At 40.5% G+C, this 17,189-nt stretch overlaps 1 protein-coding gene across 1 annotated transcript in view; it reads left to right on the top strand.

Annotated features, from left to right (window-relative positions):
- Positions 1 to 5,772: 5,772 nt before the first annotated feature.
- Positions 5,773 to 17,189, top strand: part of ece2a (endothelin converting enzyme 2a) — an 85,953-nt gene continuing 74,536 nt past the window's right edge. The window contains exons 1-2 of the mRNA XM_069706256.1: positions 5,773 to 6,007; positions 7,357 to 7,521. Coding sequence (XP_069562357.1) covers positions 7,362 to 7,521 — 160 coding nt within the window. The 5' untranslated portion in view covers positions 5,773 to 6,007; positions 7,357 to 7,361. The remainder of the gene's footprint in view (positions 6,008 to 7,356; positions 7,522 to 17,189) is intronic.

The raw sequence follows: 17,189 nt of genomic DNA, 5'->3' as shown, positions 1-17,189 counted from the left end.
ACTGTTAACAGTGAGGTTATATAATTGTGATGCAGCGTCCGCCGTACAGTCCTATAGGTACAGTAGAGGCTGGTGAACTCTGTTCATTTCAGCTGAAACACACTGTAGAACTGAGCAGCTGGAGAGTGTGTGGAGACTATTTTAAAAATGTTTCACAGAATTTCTGTGGCCACTCTTTGCCATGTGTTGCATCAACCTGCTTCATTTCCATCTTTAAATCGTTACCCAAAGAATTAGGCTATGCAGCTGCTTGCTTTCAAATTACACTCATAAATTAATTTAGGCTGTACTGTGAATAAAGCAGCATCAGATATTAGATATTAGAATAAACCACCAATCATTATCAAGGAGAGCAAAAGACTTCTGACATACCACAGGGGGGAAATCATGTAAAAAAAATTAAGTTAAAAATGGTTGACCTCACAGAATAAACAGGAATTTCACATGTGCAAAAAGTGATCATGAGTTGAAACATGGTTTTTGAACATTTTCATGGTGTAATGTGTGAATGTAGGTTCCCATATGAAATCTTTTCCACTTATTTTCACCATGTTATTATATGTTGCAACATGTGGTAAACATGTGTCATACATGCGATCACATGTGGAAAACATCGAATTTTTTTTTCTGTAAAGGTGAATTCCATTTAGCTGCTTCAGTTTCAGGGTCCTGGATGTATACATTTATTTCACAGCAACACTTGTCATAAGAGGGAAAGCCACAGTGGAACTAAAAACATTAACAATGGCTCTGTTCCATTAAGTGTCTCAGGAAACCTCTGCAGTGAGCCTCCATGTACTCCCTGGATGTGGCCTACTTAAATGGAATAGAGCCTTCATCAATGTTACTATGACAGCTGATTTCCCTGCTTGTCAAAATATCAGTGGCTTACTGTCACACTATTATGGCTCACTGGGTCACTTAGAACAGAGCGATACTTAATGTTATTAGTTGTTCTTGAGACTTAAAAATGTGATTCTCTGTCAGGTCATTTGCGATGTTCTACGAAAGCAACATAATAAGCAGGTGTGCTGTCCTCACAGGATCACTGTGGGTTTGTGGTGAAACCATGTGAGAATATGGACAAGTTCTCATTGATTCCCAAGCAGCTCCTGTGTGGATTTGACCATGTTGCCCCCTTCATGACATTATCCCTGTGCAGCATACAACCTTCGGCTTTGATGTTGTACTCAGAGCATTATTAGCTTTGGTGTGGATTTTATGGGACTCGAAGTTTTCCTCAGTGTGTTCTCTGTAGAGAAGAAGAGGCGTCATTTGGTTGAAACTGTATTTACTTTTAGTTCTGAAGCTAAAGGTTGTGTCATTTTCTTACAATCTTTGACGCCACAGAACTGCCAAAAAGTAAATGTAAAAGGGTGGCAGATCTTTGAATACCTGGACCTAATGCAGTTACTCCTTGGTCACATTAAAAATATATATTTCAGTACTGAGCCACCAATTCATCCCCAATATGACTATCATTTAAAAACTAGTGCCATATTTTAAATTGTATTAGAAATGAAGAGACTGTGAAATGCTCTGTTGTTTTTTTCCTCTCAGATAGCTGATTATTTGTCCATAACGGCGGTCTGGCAATAACAGAGAGAAGTTTTAAAAACTACTGGAGAGAAGGGAACTTTTGCTACTGGGAGTATGTCGAGAATTACAGCTCATTACAGCTCAGTGAGTGTGAAATGGAAGAATATGCATTAAGTTGACAGAATGGCACTTGCTGCACCCACAGAATAAGAACGTCTCCTTCTGAGCTCCTCAGCCTCACACACGGAGGCATCGCAATAGTTTAAGAGCAATTTAAATGAGTTTGACACAGAAGTCTCGAGGATGAAGATGAACGGGTGCTTGCAGCCCATAAATCATCTGCCGGTTCTCTCTCACCATTGTACTTGCGGTGATAGATGACACAGGCTCTGAAGTGTGATAGCAAATGTGAGCAAAGCAGCTCGCTGCAGACGACTTTTCAACAACAGATAATGAAATGTGATGACTGTGGTTGTGTTATCAGTGATTTTCTGGTGGCAGGTACTAAGCATTCGCCAAGTAGCACTTTTAAAATAGCAGTGTTATACTACCATCTGCAGGGGACAATGTGACATTACTCTTGGATGGTGGGTTGTAATTTTTGATTTTTTTTTGTTGATTTTTTTTAAATTTTATACACTTTATTAATCCCCGAGGGGAAATTTCTTCACTACAGCAGGTGTGTGTGTGTGTGTGTGGGGGGCTCTCAGGGGGAGCTGCTGCAGCAGGCTGCCACTAGCGCGGCGCCAGGTAACCTGACCTGAGGTGCATGTTTTTGGATGATGGGAGGAAGCCGGAGAACCCGGAGAGAACCCACGCAAGCACAGGGAGAACATGCAAACTCCGCACAGAAAGGCCCAGGACCGGATTCGAACCCAGAACCTTTTTTGCTGTGAGGTGACAGTGCTAACCACTGCACCACCATGCCACCCAAAATTGTTTTAAGTAGCTAAATAAATAGTTTGGGTGTGTGTTTATTTTGTGTATATACATTATTTCCCAAAAGCCAGAAATGTCCATGAATTTTTTTTAGTTTGAATCTATTTTATAGCTGTAACAATAAACAGTCTCTCCCTCCAGCACCACTCTCCAACTTTACAGCCCGGATAAATAACTGCAGAAATTCTTCTGTTAAAGCAGCAGTAAATTGATATCCTGCACTCAGAAAGGACAAATGTTTTCCACAGTCGTCCATGAATCAGTGTGCCACACAGTTACCTGTGCCGGGTCCACCTCACTTCACCTTCATGTCTTGTTGTTGACCTTTGGTTTTAGTATGACTGCATTTACAACGCAAACCCGCAACCGTGTGGCTTACCCTTAGGGGGACCCGCCCTCCGTGAACCCTGTGGCTTACCCTTAAGGAGACCCGCCCTCCGTGAACCCTGTGGCTTACCCTTAGGGGGACCCGCATCATCATGAGGTCGTTTCCAGCTCTGAAGAGGCGTCGTAGACCGCTGGACTATCAGGAAAGTGTTTCACGGAGTTCACTCAGAGCTTTCCAGTGACTCAACCGACAGTCTGGTTAACTCAACAGGTAAAATGTTCTACTTCACCAAGGTTGCTATTAATGGTTCAAATTCCACCTTGGCCTGTTGATGGTGATTACATTTTTTAGTGAAGTTCAAACGTTTGGAGAAATTGAAAAAGTTTTGCATACACTGCACGTTACAGGAAGATATTTAATATCACTGCAGACCCCCTTGAAAACATGTATATCTACTGTCCAAAGAATGTCTGCGGCAATTTTGGTCGCATTTGAATGAATATTTGTACATGGTGGAGTGAGCCAAAGATTTGTCACAATGCAGACCATCTCCCGGGAAGATTGGTGATGTAGTGGTTAGTGCTGTTGCCTCCCAGCAAGAAGATTAGGAGTTTGAGCCCCCCCGCCCCCTCTTTGTCATGTCTTTTAAAAAAAAAATCATACTATAGCATGTCGTCCAAAAGTGACCCAAAAGTCATTTTTGGGTCACTTTTTGGCCGACGTAAACTTTTAATTCCAAACGTGTTAAGAGTGCACAGACTAAATTTCAAGTGGGTCTGACACAATTTGTAGGAGGAGTTCCTTAAAGTACAACATGTGTGACTCACCAAAATGGCGAATTAATTCAAAATGGGGGACTTCCTGTTGAGTTGACTTAATGGTGCAATGTAACTTTTTTGTACGTCTAGGTGTGATACACGTGTCCACCGAATTTCGTGCATGTAGGTAAATGTAGCCGCCGGGGCATCTGTTATTTTTCATGAGTTTTTGAGTATGATAAAGCCTCCAAAAATGCATTTGTTTACGGAGAATAATAATAATCGCTTGAATAACAATAGGGCTTTCGCACCATTGGTGCACCGGCCCTAATAAATGCTATTTTCATTTTTTTTATTCATTGCTCTGCTCGTGCTGCATGTGCACAGCATAGACAAGTACCCTTTATCCCCTGCCTAATCAGAAGAATCATGAATCAAGAAGAGTGTAATTCAAACCTGGGTCTGGGTTATGATGAGACTGCTGGTGCAGCAGTGCCACAGCCTCTGTTGATGAGGCGGCTGATGTTGTGTCATGGCCTCACTTTTCTGTTCATTGTTCTCTGGGATGTTCACCAGGAAAAAGGCCTCTCAAACTGCTCAAATGACTGGAGCTACCCTGGCTGCTTTTCTGTCTCGCAGCCATCTGGTTGCCTAAGATCATTTTGTGGCGTAGTAGGAAAAGTCATTTGCTGAAACTAGGCTGTATCCAATTCCAATTTTGGACTAATCCAGATGTGACAAACTAATATGTTATCTATTTTCATGTGCCATAACTCAGGAAATATCCTTCAGCTCAGCTGCTCCTCGACTACCAACAGACTTAACAAACTGGTTAAGAAGGCCGACTCCATCATCGGCTACAAACTGGACAGCCTGGAAAAGGTGGTGGAGAGGAGGACGCTGAACAAACTATTGTCCATATTGGATAATCCTGTCCACCCTCTCCACCACCTGCTGCAGGGACAGCGGAGCACTTTCTCTAAAAGATTCCTCCAGCTCCGCTATCACAAGGACAGATACAGGAGATCATTCCTGCTCACTGCAATAAGACTGTACAATAACTCACCTCTGACAAAATCCATCACAGTACAATAACACTGTTGACTGTGTTTCTTGGTTTGTTTGTATATAATATATATAGATATATACTGTACTGTATATATATATATATATATATATATACATATATATATGTTGACTGTGTTTCTTGGTTTGTTGTATATAATATATATATATATAATGTACTGTATATACTGTGCATTTTATATTTATATTTTTTTACTGCTATTTACAGCTATTTTATTTTATTGCTTTTCTATTATTATATTATTATATTCTATTATTTTATTCTATTATTTCTATTATTATCTTATTGCTTCTGTATGCTGCTGTAGCGAAAAAATTTCCCCTCGGGGATTAATAAAGTAAATACCTACCTACCTACCTACCTAATGTTCCATGTGGTTAACATATTTGAAAGAAAAAAAAAGAAAAGAAAAGCAAATTGGATGTCTTTTTATATTTTTGTAATTAATGGAACAGCATGTCCATTTTTGACAAGGCCAAGTTTTGTTTCAAATAAAATAAAAGCCCAGAGAAAATAAAGTTTTAAAATAATTTGTCATTTTGTGTTCCAATTTTTTTTTTAGCAATGCTTCTCTTTAAGGTTATGTTTTCCTTAAAAGCCACCTTAAAATTAAATGATATATTTTCTAATGATAAAATATGATAGGTCTGAGACTAATGATTATTTTGATTTTATGAATCACCTCACCTGAATTGTAAAATGCCCCATAAGGTCTTTGAATTCTCTGCTTGTACAAAACCAAGAACCAAATTGTCAATTAATTTACTCTTTAATGCAAGGATTCAACAAATTGCTTCTGTAACATATCATGTTACTATCATAACATATCATGAATTTCCCCCTCTTTGGATGTTGACGTGTAAAATCAAGTCAATTATTAAACAAAAAAGCATTCTCTCGTTCTTTGAAACAGGCTATCTTTTAATGAAGAAAAGCCAAGAGAAAGGAGTTTGCTGTATCTCACTATAGGTTCACTTGAACGCACCATTATGATTTGACAGATTTTACGTGGAGTATTTGAAAGCAGCATTACTGCAGGGCGCTAAAGTGTTAAATCATATATCTCCGCCTTCTCTAAAACATTCAGTGAGAATCAGAAAAAAAAAACAACACAGAGGAAATGTCTCTCCTCAAGCTAGTTTTCCAAAATCTCGAGATTTTAGACCACTGTTGCTTCAGTTTCACATCGGGGTTTATTCTGCTGTAGATTGTCTGCAGTAAAAATCCCCACATCCTGTTTGAGGTCTGTTTTATTGCTGTTGAAGACAACACGTGGGTTCATTCCCAGTTACGAACCGGCTGTTTTTTTTTTTTTTTTTTACTGGCTACACAGCCACTGACGTTTAAGAGGAATTCGTAAGTAGCTAAATGAATAATATGCAATTCAAAGTTCATTCTGTGTAAGGTGTGTTATGTTCATACGTCTACTAAATGGAATAAATTAAACTAACTGCGAGAGCGCTGGAGTAACATGCTCCAAGTGTGCGCATGCGCATTGCGACAGTACCTACGTTAACTATATTAACTATTTAATTTACGACGAGGGACGTTCAAGAGCACCAAACAACACGCACAAAAACAAACCCCGGCTCATTGTATTGATTTGATGTTGTGTCACAACTGCAGTACCTATTTTAAATGAGTAACGCTTGTCCCAGCTCCAAGTCATTTACAACAACTCCCACGTGAGTGTTAACCCCCCACCCCTCGCCCACACACACACACACACACACACACACACACACACACACACACACACACACTCTCTCTCTCTCTCTCTCTCTCTCTCAGCAGTTAAAGATAACGGTAAACTTTTGGTACACATTTACTGATTTGTACAACGTGTGAATCTCTCAGTCCACCACATCCCAAAGGTGCTCTGTTGGATAGAGATAGAGGTCTGGAGGTCATTTGAGTCCAGTGAACTGTCATGTTCAAGGAACCAGTCTGAGATCATATGAGTTTTGTGACCCGCCATGTTATCTTGTTGAAAGGAGCCATTAGTAGATGCTTACACTTTTGTGAGAAAGGGATGGGCCTGGTCAGCAACAGTCCTCTGGTAGGCTGTGGTGTTACATCAAACCAAATTAAACTTTATTTTTATAGCGCCTTTTGTGCAAAATTGCAATACAAGGTGCTTCACAATACAATAAAAAATACGATGACGCTTTTAAGGACCCCGTGCCCAACGGAGCTTTAGTTTCCTGCTCTTAGCTGAACAAAGTGTTACTCGGTGTGGTCTTCTGCTGCTGTAGCCCAACTGCTTCAAAGTTTTGTGCGTTCAGAGATGCTCTAAAGCCAAAGGGGGATTCTTTGCGTGCCTTCTTTTGTGGCACCAACCTCAAATCCATATTTACATTACAATGATATGAAGAAAAAAAAAAGTAAGCAAATTATCACATTGGAGAGACTATCTGGGGACTTAAAACTATTAATTATTTATCAGGATAGTTACTGTTACAGGTCTATAGCATTTTATTGTAGTGAGACATGGCATGTTCATTAAAACTGTATGATTTGCAAATACAAAGAAAAAGCCTCTAATCCAAACATCTCCTGCAGAAATCCCCAAAAATACAAAATCAGAAAAAAAACAACCTAGATTAAGGCAAAAGGAATTAATAATGAATGAATAATGAAACCTGTTAGATAGTTTTATTGTGAAACAATATTCATATTTTTTTTGTGATACTTATATGTTGCAGAAAGTATGGACTACCTGCCTGATAACAACTCCAGGTACAAAGACGTTGCCTACTGGGATGAAAGATACAAGACAGAGCAGTGCTATGACTGGTTGGGGAGCTTCAGCCGAGTCCAGCACCTTCTGGAAAAATGTGTCCAGAAAGAAGACTCTATTCTGATACTCGGTAAGTAATGTTTTCTTATTCCTATTTCCTGGTTGGTTTGTAGCTTCTTCATCTTTTCAGCGTGCAGTGATTTAACATACCAAAATAAAAAAGACATACAGACTTTGTTATCAAGTATCACTTACATAATGTCACCGTAGGAGCTATTTCTGTTATTGTTGGCATGTTGTATTATTTTGTTAGACTTTTTGCAATGTTATTTTTTTTTTGGACACCCAGTGGCAGTAATTGGATACACAGGGGTGTGTGGGTTTCGTATAGGGCACAGGAAACAGGGAAGGGGGGCACGGGTACGGGAAGGGCACACAGTTCTCACCAGACCGCATGTCAGACGAATCACCAGAGCAGAACCACACAACCCGACAGATTTCATGGTATGTTTTTCTTCATCCTGTTGAATATCTCTTCACTAAGCTGCAATCAAACGACAAAAGTCTGATGCTCCTTTCGTGGTCTGCGTAAGAACTTAAAACTTTCCTTCCTGTGAAGTAATGGAACAATGGATTACCATTGCAGTCACCTTTTGGCTAAGATCCCGCTCACAGCTGCAGAGGTTTGTGGTCCGGTTGGAGTCCTGCCGGGGGCCCCGTGTCTTCGTCACATGTCAGAGCTCATCTCTCGCCCCCGTTTATTGCCAACTCTCCGCTGTTTGCTGTCAAATAAAGGAATAAATCCCTGCCACCAATTGTCATCATGACCGTGACAGATCTGCATCACGGTTATCATTACTGTCATTGTAATCTCCAATTCTGCCGTTAGAACTCACCCACACAGTCGTTTAGATAGAATTGTCTCTCTATGCTTGGTGTCGTAGAAGTGGTCTGAATACTCTTGATGTAAAAAGAATGAATACAGTTGACATCTGGCTAAATGTGCAGACATTTGCTATTTGCTGCTTGACTTTTTAAATTCAGCCCTTCAGAGAGCCGAGTATTGTTTGAAAATGTTCCACACCATCTCTTGAGTTGGAATGCGAACTGCAGATCCTTTAGTTGTCTGTGTTAAGGGAACATTTCAGTTGCTTCACTGCTCGGCTACGCTCTTTAGTTGAAATGTATTACCCAAAAATAATTCTGTCAGCATGTGTTTAAGGTTATTTCTGTTACACGCTGTCACAGCTAAAAAAAAAACCAAAAAAACCCAGTGTATTCTCTCTGTGAATGGTATCGAGTTGACTTTGCCCTTTATTATCATTATTATTATTATTATTAGAAGCTGCAGTGTTGAATCTTTTGGCTTAAAGGGACATTTCTACAAATGTGCACAAGGTGTCACTGTCGCATTAAAATAAATTCAGTTCCATTTCACTCAGTGCTGCTTGTAGTACATTTTTTTTATGGCCCTGCTGCTCTGAAACAATGCTACACAAACATTTGTATGTGAACAAGGCATTTTGGCACGAGTCTGCTCTGGAATGATGTGGAGTGAGAGTAGCAGGTTTGATTGTCACTATTAGCACAACTTCTTCAGTGCTTTCTTGATAAAACCAGGGCAATAATTGATTTCTTTGCATTAACATATAGCATTTTTATTTGCCTGCTAATTCTGAGCATTAGTCATCCTTAATATCATAGTTTTTTATCATCTATTTTAACGTGACCAAAATATAGATTTATTTCACTGAGGATAAAGGCTTACAGTCTAATGTTACGTTTATAGGATGCAATAATAATTATATTTCACAAAGACAGATTTTGGCTGTAAAGAAGTAATTTCTATGACTTGTTCTCTTGTTTATCAATAAGAGGAGTTCTAGTCAGAAACCAAAAGTTTTTTTTATTTTTTTATTGTTAGGCTGTTATTCCTTCACAGAAGCACAGAGGGCTGTGGTGGTCTGTGTCTTTCTGATGTAAAGCTTGTTTATGCATGCACAGTGGTGTTTGAGTGTGTTTGTGTGCGCCAAGAGGGTTGTTAAAATTTGTGTCGGGGAGTAACAGGGACTTTCTACTATGCGTGTTTGTGTTGGGGAGGAACAGGACAGCCACACCAAGCTGTCGAAAGTTATGCATTCTTCTCTTGACAAAAATCTCTGTCCATATTTTGGTTCTCCCTTTTTCCTGCAAGACCACAGTACCAAAATTCAGACAACTTTCTTTTTCCCCTGAAGCTCTTCTGACTTTAATTTGGATACTGATGGTGTGGTGCCCAGCTGGTTTAAAAAGTGCATTTTAAAGCAGTAAGTTAGACAACTGACATAGTATGCAGCCTCACTTTTTCAGTGTGCGTCATAGGCCCACCTACAGCAGAGGCGTGAGTGGGCTCAGAGACTTGGGAGTCTGATCTATAAAATATCTCTTGCTTCTCTCCTGCATTGCACTGCAGCGGGCAACATCAGGGCAGACACGCTGCACGCTGCACGCTTATTTAAACCCAAAGGAGAGCCATCATATCGCTTGAGAGCTCTCATTTCGAAGGGGGCATCTCTCCTCTCGCTAAATGGTGGAATCACGCATCGCTGTGACCAGCACTTGTAGCCGTCTTCACCAACAGCACACGGATAGAGAGCCACACAGGGAAGCCTACCATAAAGATGTGCGAGCTGTCATGCGTTGTATAGCCATAAAGAGCTCCTAAAGGCACTTAGATATCACCACGCTTGGGGAAATGTTTATCACGCACTCATTTGTCAAGTGCGTAAATCCAGTTACACTATTGACTGGTATGAAATGCCATAAAAAATTACCGTCACTGTTGGGAGACCAGGACATGACTTTAAAGAGAGGAGGGAAGACTGGAAGAGAGACTGGAGGCGCCACAGTGCTGTTTGTGTGTTGATGAGTGGACAGAGGGTGGAATAGATGGAATGCAGGTAAATACTGTAACCAATCAGGTCTGAGAGCCACTCAGCTGTCTCGGATGGAGGTCATTTCCATGAAGATAATCTGTACAGAACAGAGGGAAAGAGAGTAGGGAGGGATGCATAGAGGAGGAGAGTTCTTGAACGTTCTGCTGCATCCTGATGGCAGTTTAATGTCTTTCTCCCTTCATGGTTTGTTTAGTTTCTCTCTTATCTTGCTGTCACTCTCTTAGCCTCCATTTTAGTTTTCTCATCTTACATCTTTTTTTTTTTTGAAGGAGAAGAAGACGGGCTTCCCCATCACCGTGTTTTCACGCCCTCTCTTCTTATAAACTGCCTTTTGGTATTAGTCTGTTTGCTCATGAGCTCCTGCTCAGCAGTTACCACGCAGTCTTTTTTTCTGTATGATAGCAGATTTGAAATCGAAATTACATGAGGTAATGCAAGTGTGCATGATCAGACATGAGATCTCTGTGGTATTAAGGATGTGATCAAGATGAATACGAGATACGAGTGACTCTTTCTGATCACTTGGCTTTGTAGTAGCAACTTTAAAAAGATACGTTGGGGAGATTTTAGACTCAGGACAGAGCGATATGACCCTAAATTAATATGATATTTTAGGGTATTTTTTCCAAGAACAATATTCTTCACAATATGACAAAATACTTCATTATTCATTTCAAGAACATACAATTAGAACAAAATATGTTATAGTGTTATATATATATCAGTGTAAATTTAACATTTTGCTTTCAAATATTTAGTAAAAACTTACACCGTGCATGTGATTTTATTTTTTAAACCAAAGCACTTCCACACTGAAGTCGCTCCCCTTCTTGGAACCAGCTCCTCCACTGTGAAGCTGCTTTCAGCCGTGCTTGTTGTTGCTGTTCATAACGTATGTCATACTGTACAATTACATAGTGTAACTTATGACATCATTACGTCAACTAGTGTACCTTCATTATGATGAAGATGTGTACTGTAGTTTATTTTGAGTCAAACCCACTTACACTGTCCTGCTGCTGTAAATACTGATTAGAGCACCAAATTGGCAACAGAAAACAGCCCTGTTGTTTCTAAAATGAAAGTGTATTTGTAACCTGTTTTTCAAGGTTCATGTCTTCGGTAGGAACAATTGGACTTTGGGCTGATATCGCCGGACAGGTTTGGAAAAACAAATTATCGAGAGAACTTTGTCATGATTTTGCTTTTTATTGGAGCTGTGACAGTAACAAAAAAAAAATGAAGATTATCTTCAGTATTTCCTCAGACATCAATTTTTCTGTGGACTGGATGTTTTTTTTTTTTCTCGCTGTAAATTGTTAAAAGGGGATAGAAAAAGATTAAAAAGCCCTTTTTGTTGCTGTTTCTCTGCCAGTGCTGTACCCGAGTTCACTCTGTTTTGTTGTTTAGTTCAAATGACATGCAATTCACTTGTTCTAACATTTCCACCTTTTCACCTCCTCAGTGTTTACCTTCTGAACAGAACATACTTGTTCCCAGTTTTACATAAGCATGGATTCTCAAAATACAGTATTGATCCTCTGATCCCTCGTGATCAACAAGGTGGTAAAATCATTCATAACAGCATATTCAGCTTGCACTGCCCACTTTGACACCCACTTCAGACACATTCACATTCGGTCAGTGTTGTTCCTGCTTTAAAATAATGCAGAATGCTGCTCATTTGCCGACTAGAGGACAGAAACATTTCTTAGAATAATAACAATAATAAAGATAACCGCAAGGAAAAATGCTCTCGCTGGATGGTGAAAAGAAATACAGTTATGAAACAGGGCAGTTAAAAAAATGTTGTTTTAAACCAATCAAACCCCTGTCTTAATAATAATCGTACATTGTTTTTAAAGTACTTTGTGTGTCCTCATAATCTGATATTATTATGCTCATTACTGGCTGGGCTGGGCTGGCTGCACGATGAGCTGAAGGCCTGAGGTGGTGTGTGTCACAGCATTGCGTCAACAGCCCCTGACCCTCCATCTGACCACAGTGAGTTAGCAACATTACTGAGCATTAGCAGCGATCAGCTTGCACACGGTCTAGTTCCTGCCTGCCACAAAGCCTCAGCTCCTTCTTTTACGGGTTGCTCCAGGCTGCTGCCGGTGATGTAATGACCACACGTCTCCAAGTGGCCAGCGCTCATGGCTCGCTCTCCAAGGCGAGGATTGATGATGTAATGGTGCTTTTATCCTGCAGTGTGTGTTTCGTTGAGATGTGTGTGTGTGTGTGTGTGTGTGTGGTGGTATCCCGTGAGTATCTGTGTTCGGTGCACCTAGTATAGAGGGTATGACATCAAAACTCCACACTCAGACCAAGAACCTTCTTTCAGGGTCCACAGGGCTGCTGAAATATCGGTGGCTGTTTGTGAGCATCATTGTTGACAATAATTTTCATTTGAAGTGCTCGGTAACCGTAGAATTACTGAAACTTTCTCATTTAGACACACACACACACACAAAATGAGCTACACTGTCTGCATATTGTTAGATTTGTACTTTTACTTTATATATAATTGATTAATTGTTTACGGCACTTTTCAAGCGGATATATCAGTCACGCACTAGTAAAAGCTTCTCCGTAGTCATTATTGGCTGGTCGTCTTTATTTATGTGATCGTAAACTAAATATCTGTGGGTTTTGGACTATTGTTGAGAAAAGATACGCTTTTAGGACATCGACTTTGGCTTTAGGAAGCTTCTGACATTTTATGAACCAAAAAATTAAGAGAAAATAATGACGTAAAATAATTTTATGTTTTAGGCTGCACATTAGAGCTTGAACACTGAGTTGACATTCGACAGGGAATCAATCTGTAAAAGTTTTGATTTTTTTTTTTTTTTAGAAGTAATTTTTCTTGCAAAAGTGCTGAACATTTGCTGACGCCATCTACATCAAATCTGAAAATGCTGCTTTTTCTTGTTCTTTAGAAAAGGAACTGAATATATTTGAATTTAAAACATCATTCTTGACCTTGTAGTTTGAGATTCTTGATTGCATAATGCCCTCTCACTGGCTTTTTGTGGCGCTTTTAAATGCATCTCCTTGAATGTTTTTGAGTTTTTAACTTATTATCAATTTGAGGGTCAGTATTATGAGAATCCTACCCCAATTTCCTGATATTTAATACAAATAATTATTCAAGAGTAATCTGCATATTAATCAATAATGCAAATAATTTTCTGTGAGTGTAATAGTCAAGGGTGTGTTTTACCTCCTTTTAATGCTCTGCATTGCTCCATCTTTTTAGCTCACCTACTGACGTCATTGGTCTGTCACTTCCTGGGTCCTTTTAGCTCCTTAAGAGGATGCAAGTGGTGTTTATTGGGAGAGTTATAGTTAAAGACCATGAGTATGAATGTTCAGTCAGCTGTTGTGGAACTGTGTGTGACCTCGTGCCTGGACTATAGTGATGTTATGTGTTTTTATAAAGAACATGACTACATACTTGCAGTGATGTGGCCTCTGAAGTCTTCCCTCCGTTAGCCTTTCTGCCTAATCGTTGTCATTCCTCACACCCGTCTCCTTCTCTCCCTCTTCATCACATCTTCCTATCACCTCCCGACGCCCCTTCATCTCCTCCATTTCGTCCTCACTGATCTGCCTTTCCTCTTTGACAATTGCCTCACTTACGCCTCCTTTTCCCTCCCATGTGCCTGTTTGTCAGTATTTGGTATCAAGGATGTCTACCTGTGTGCCCGGAGCCAGGCAAGCTATATACAGCCGTAGCAGAGGTGTTTACAACAGTGTTGAGAGCCTTTGGGAGCTGCACTTTTCACAGGAGAGTCCAACTAACTGTTTGTGGGCTATTATGTTGAGCTACGGCTCATTTAGAAATGGACATCTCACTAGAGGTGTGCACAGTTCTTGGTAAAGCTATGAGTCACTGCTGTTGATTCATCCCTGATCTATACTGTTGTGTTTTAGGCCAATACTCAAGATGTATGACTGCTGTTGACTTTTTCAACATATTTGTTAGTCATATAGTCATTTTCATAATTTAAATAATGATCAGTCACATGGAAAAAGTTAGTGCACCCTACATTTATCAAATTGATCAACCTTCAAATCCATAATGTTAGGATCAGGTTTCGAGATTAGGTGTTATTATTAGAGGCTCTTCAGAGAGTGACAGATGGACCTGGTTTTATTTAGTCCTGTAACATCCACAGCCTGCTTTTCTCTTTGCTATTTAGCTTTGTGGTGTAATGCCAATATCTCAAAAACTCTTCACAGCCTTCAGAAAAAACAGGTTGTAGATGAGTCTTGCAAAGGATTTTAAAAGATCTTCAAATTAGTTGAAATAAATCATCCCACTGTAATATAAATGTGCCCTAACACATTCAGCACAAGAGCAGACAGTTTGTTGCAAAAGAAAGTCTCCATGAACACCAAATATCCTCATAGGATCTGCAGGTACTCTTGCAACTGTTGGTGGCAATGTGCATGCGTTGTCAATCAGTTACGAGACTTCACAGATTTGACCTGTGCGAAAAGTGTGCAAGGAAAAAGCCTTTAATTTCCCAAATGACCATACATTTGCATCAGTTTGCCATTGAACTTCTGGATCTTTGATGAATCAAAGATTGAGTTGTTTTGCCACAGCTGCAGTACACGTTTGACCAAAGACAGCTTTTCACTTCAAACCAACTGTGAAGCACGGTGGTGGAAGTGTTATGGTTTGGGGTTTCTTTGCTGCCTCAGGGACAAGGCAGCTTGTAGTATTTGAGCTATGCATTCTGCATCATATCAAAAAGTGGTTCAAGATAATTTCAGGCCGTCTGCCTGAAAGTTGAAGGTGAACTGTAAGTTTACCTTTTAACGGGATAATCATCCAAAGCATATTTACAAGTCCACCCAGGAATGGTTCAAAGAGAAGAAATGTTGGGTTATGGAACAGCCTCGTCATGAAAAAATAAGCACAATTTTATTAAAAAGCTTGAGTGTGAGATTTGAAACGGGCAGTACGTGCAGAAAAACCCTCAAACTGATGGAACTTGGCATCAAAGAGTGGTCAGACATTTTAACAAGCCGAAGACTGAGAGCCAAACCTGGATAAGCTAAAGAAGATGGATAGCTTGTGCTAACTACCAGAAGTTATTTCTGCTAAAGGGGGACAATACCAGGGGTGTACAAACTTTTTCACATGACTGTTTGCGGTACATGTCGAGCTTGTGGAACATATGGGCTGAGCAGTAGGATTTCATTTCAGTGTTAACAGAGAGAACCTGGGTGACAGTATACATATCTTTTTTTTTTTTTTTTTCCCCTTTGGTGTTAGAAATACACACACACACACACACACACACACACACACACACACACACACACACACACACACACACACACACACACACACACACACACACACAAAATGCTGATGGGATGGAAAGTCACTGGCAACATGGAGAGCATGGGGTACAGTGAGAGAAATCTGAAGTCAGGAGTTATGGCTCAGCAGCTGTCAAAAGATCAAGCTGATATCAGATATGCTTTTGCTCCTGGGAAGTTCAACCCTCATTTCCAAACTTGAGTTTCTGTTATTTTCCATGTAACCTTTGCCTCTTTTTTCATCTTTCCCACTTTGTAATCTCCTTCTTTTTCCTTTTACCTGCTTTTTTTCCTCTACCATCATCTCGGTGTTCCTCCATCTATTTCATCTTTTGCACTTTTCCACCTCTCTATTTACTCCTTACACCCTTTCTTTCATGTCTTGCACTCTCTGCTCAGACAAGCACATGCATACTCACACAATGACAACAGCCGCGAGGTGGTGAAGCAGCTTTCAGAGGAATAATAGAACCAGAAGTCAGGCCTCGGCCATTTCACGCTGGCCCTTCCTTTTATCGATTGCAGCCCTTCCGTCCTGTTGCGGCTGGAGGTGGAGTATGTCTGATCAGATAGGCTTGTATCAGCTGAGTCCTCCCTGTCCCAGCCTCAGTTTGTGCCAGCTGTGGCTGTCCAGGTTACTCACAGTGGTGTTACGTATGGGTTTCATGTATTGAACAGGGCCCAGATTCTGTGTTGACCGGGAAGTCTCAGAGGCCCCGACAAGCTCCGATAAGTTTATATGTTAATCAGACTCATGTCATGGTGGTGCATTGACAACAGTGAAAGAGCTGCATATCTCGTTAATTAAGAATTAGCAGCAGTGAGATAGAAACATGGTGTTTTTTGTCAGGAACAAAGTAATGCAGTGATGAATGTAGCTGCTCAACAAACACAGGCAGTAGAGGTTGTTTTGTCTGCAGTGTCCTCAGGCCTCAACCAGAAGAATATTACACACACACACACACACACACACACACACACACACACACACACACACACACACACACACACACACACACACACACACACACACACACACACACACACACACACACACACACACACACACACACACACACACACACACACACTTTACAGTATATGTATACCTATACTGTCCATGCACACCACCTCACTGTTTGCCTGTACCTAGATCAGCTGGAACACCTGCAGCAAATGGGAAATTGCGGGAGAAGAGGGGTGTTGTGTGAATGGAGGATGGTTTGAATGAATGAATGAAAGAAAGAGAAGCAGAGCAGGTGAAGGAGGGTGTGGATAGATTCGTCCCCCCATCCTCTCTCCTCTGTCCTCTCTCCTCTCTCCTTTGTCCTCTCCTTTATCCTCTCTCCTTTGTCCTCTTTCCTCTGTCCTCTCTCCTCTGTCCTTTGCCCTCTCTCCTTTGTCCTCTCTCCTCTCTCCTCCTCTCTCCTCTGTCCTCTCTCGTCTCTCCTTTGTCCCCTCTCCTTTGTCCTCTGTCCTCTCTCCTCTGTCCTTTGCCCTCTCTCCTTTGTCCTCTCTC

The sequence above is a fragment of the Brachyistius frenatus genome, unplaced genomic scaffold (genome assembly GCF_029030835.1).
Source record: "Brachyistius frenatus isolate BFR_SWC_R1_liver_20210118 unplaced genomic scaffold, ASM2903083v1 Contig_61, whole genome shotgun sequence".
NCBI classification, from domain to species: Eukaryota; Metazoa; Chordata; class Actinopteri; family Embiotocidae; genus Brachyistius; species Brachyistius frenatus.
The sequence above is the reverse complement of the archived record's forward strand: the minus strand, read 5'-3'. Positions and strand labels throughout refer to the sequence as shown.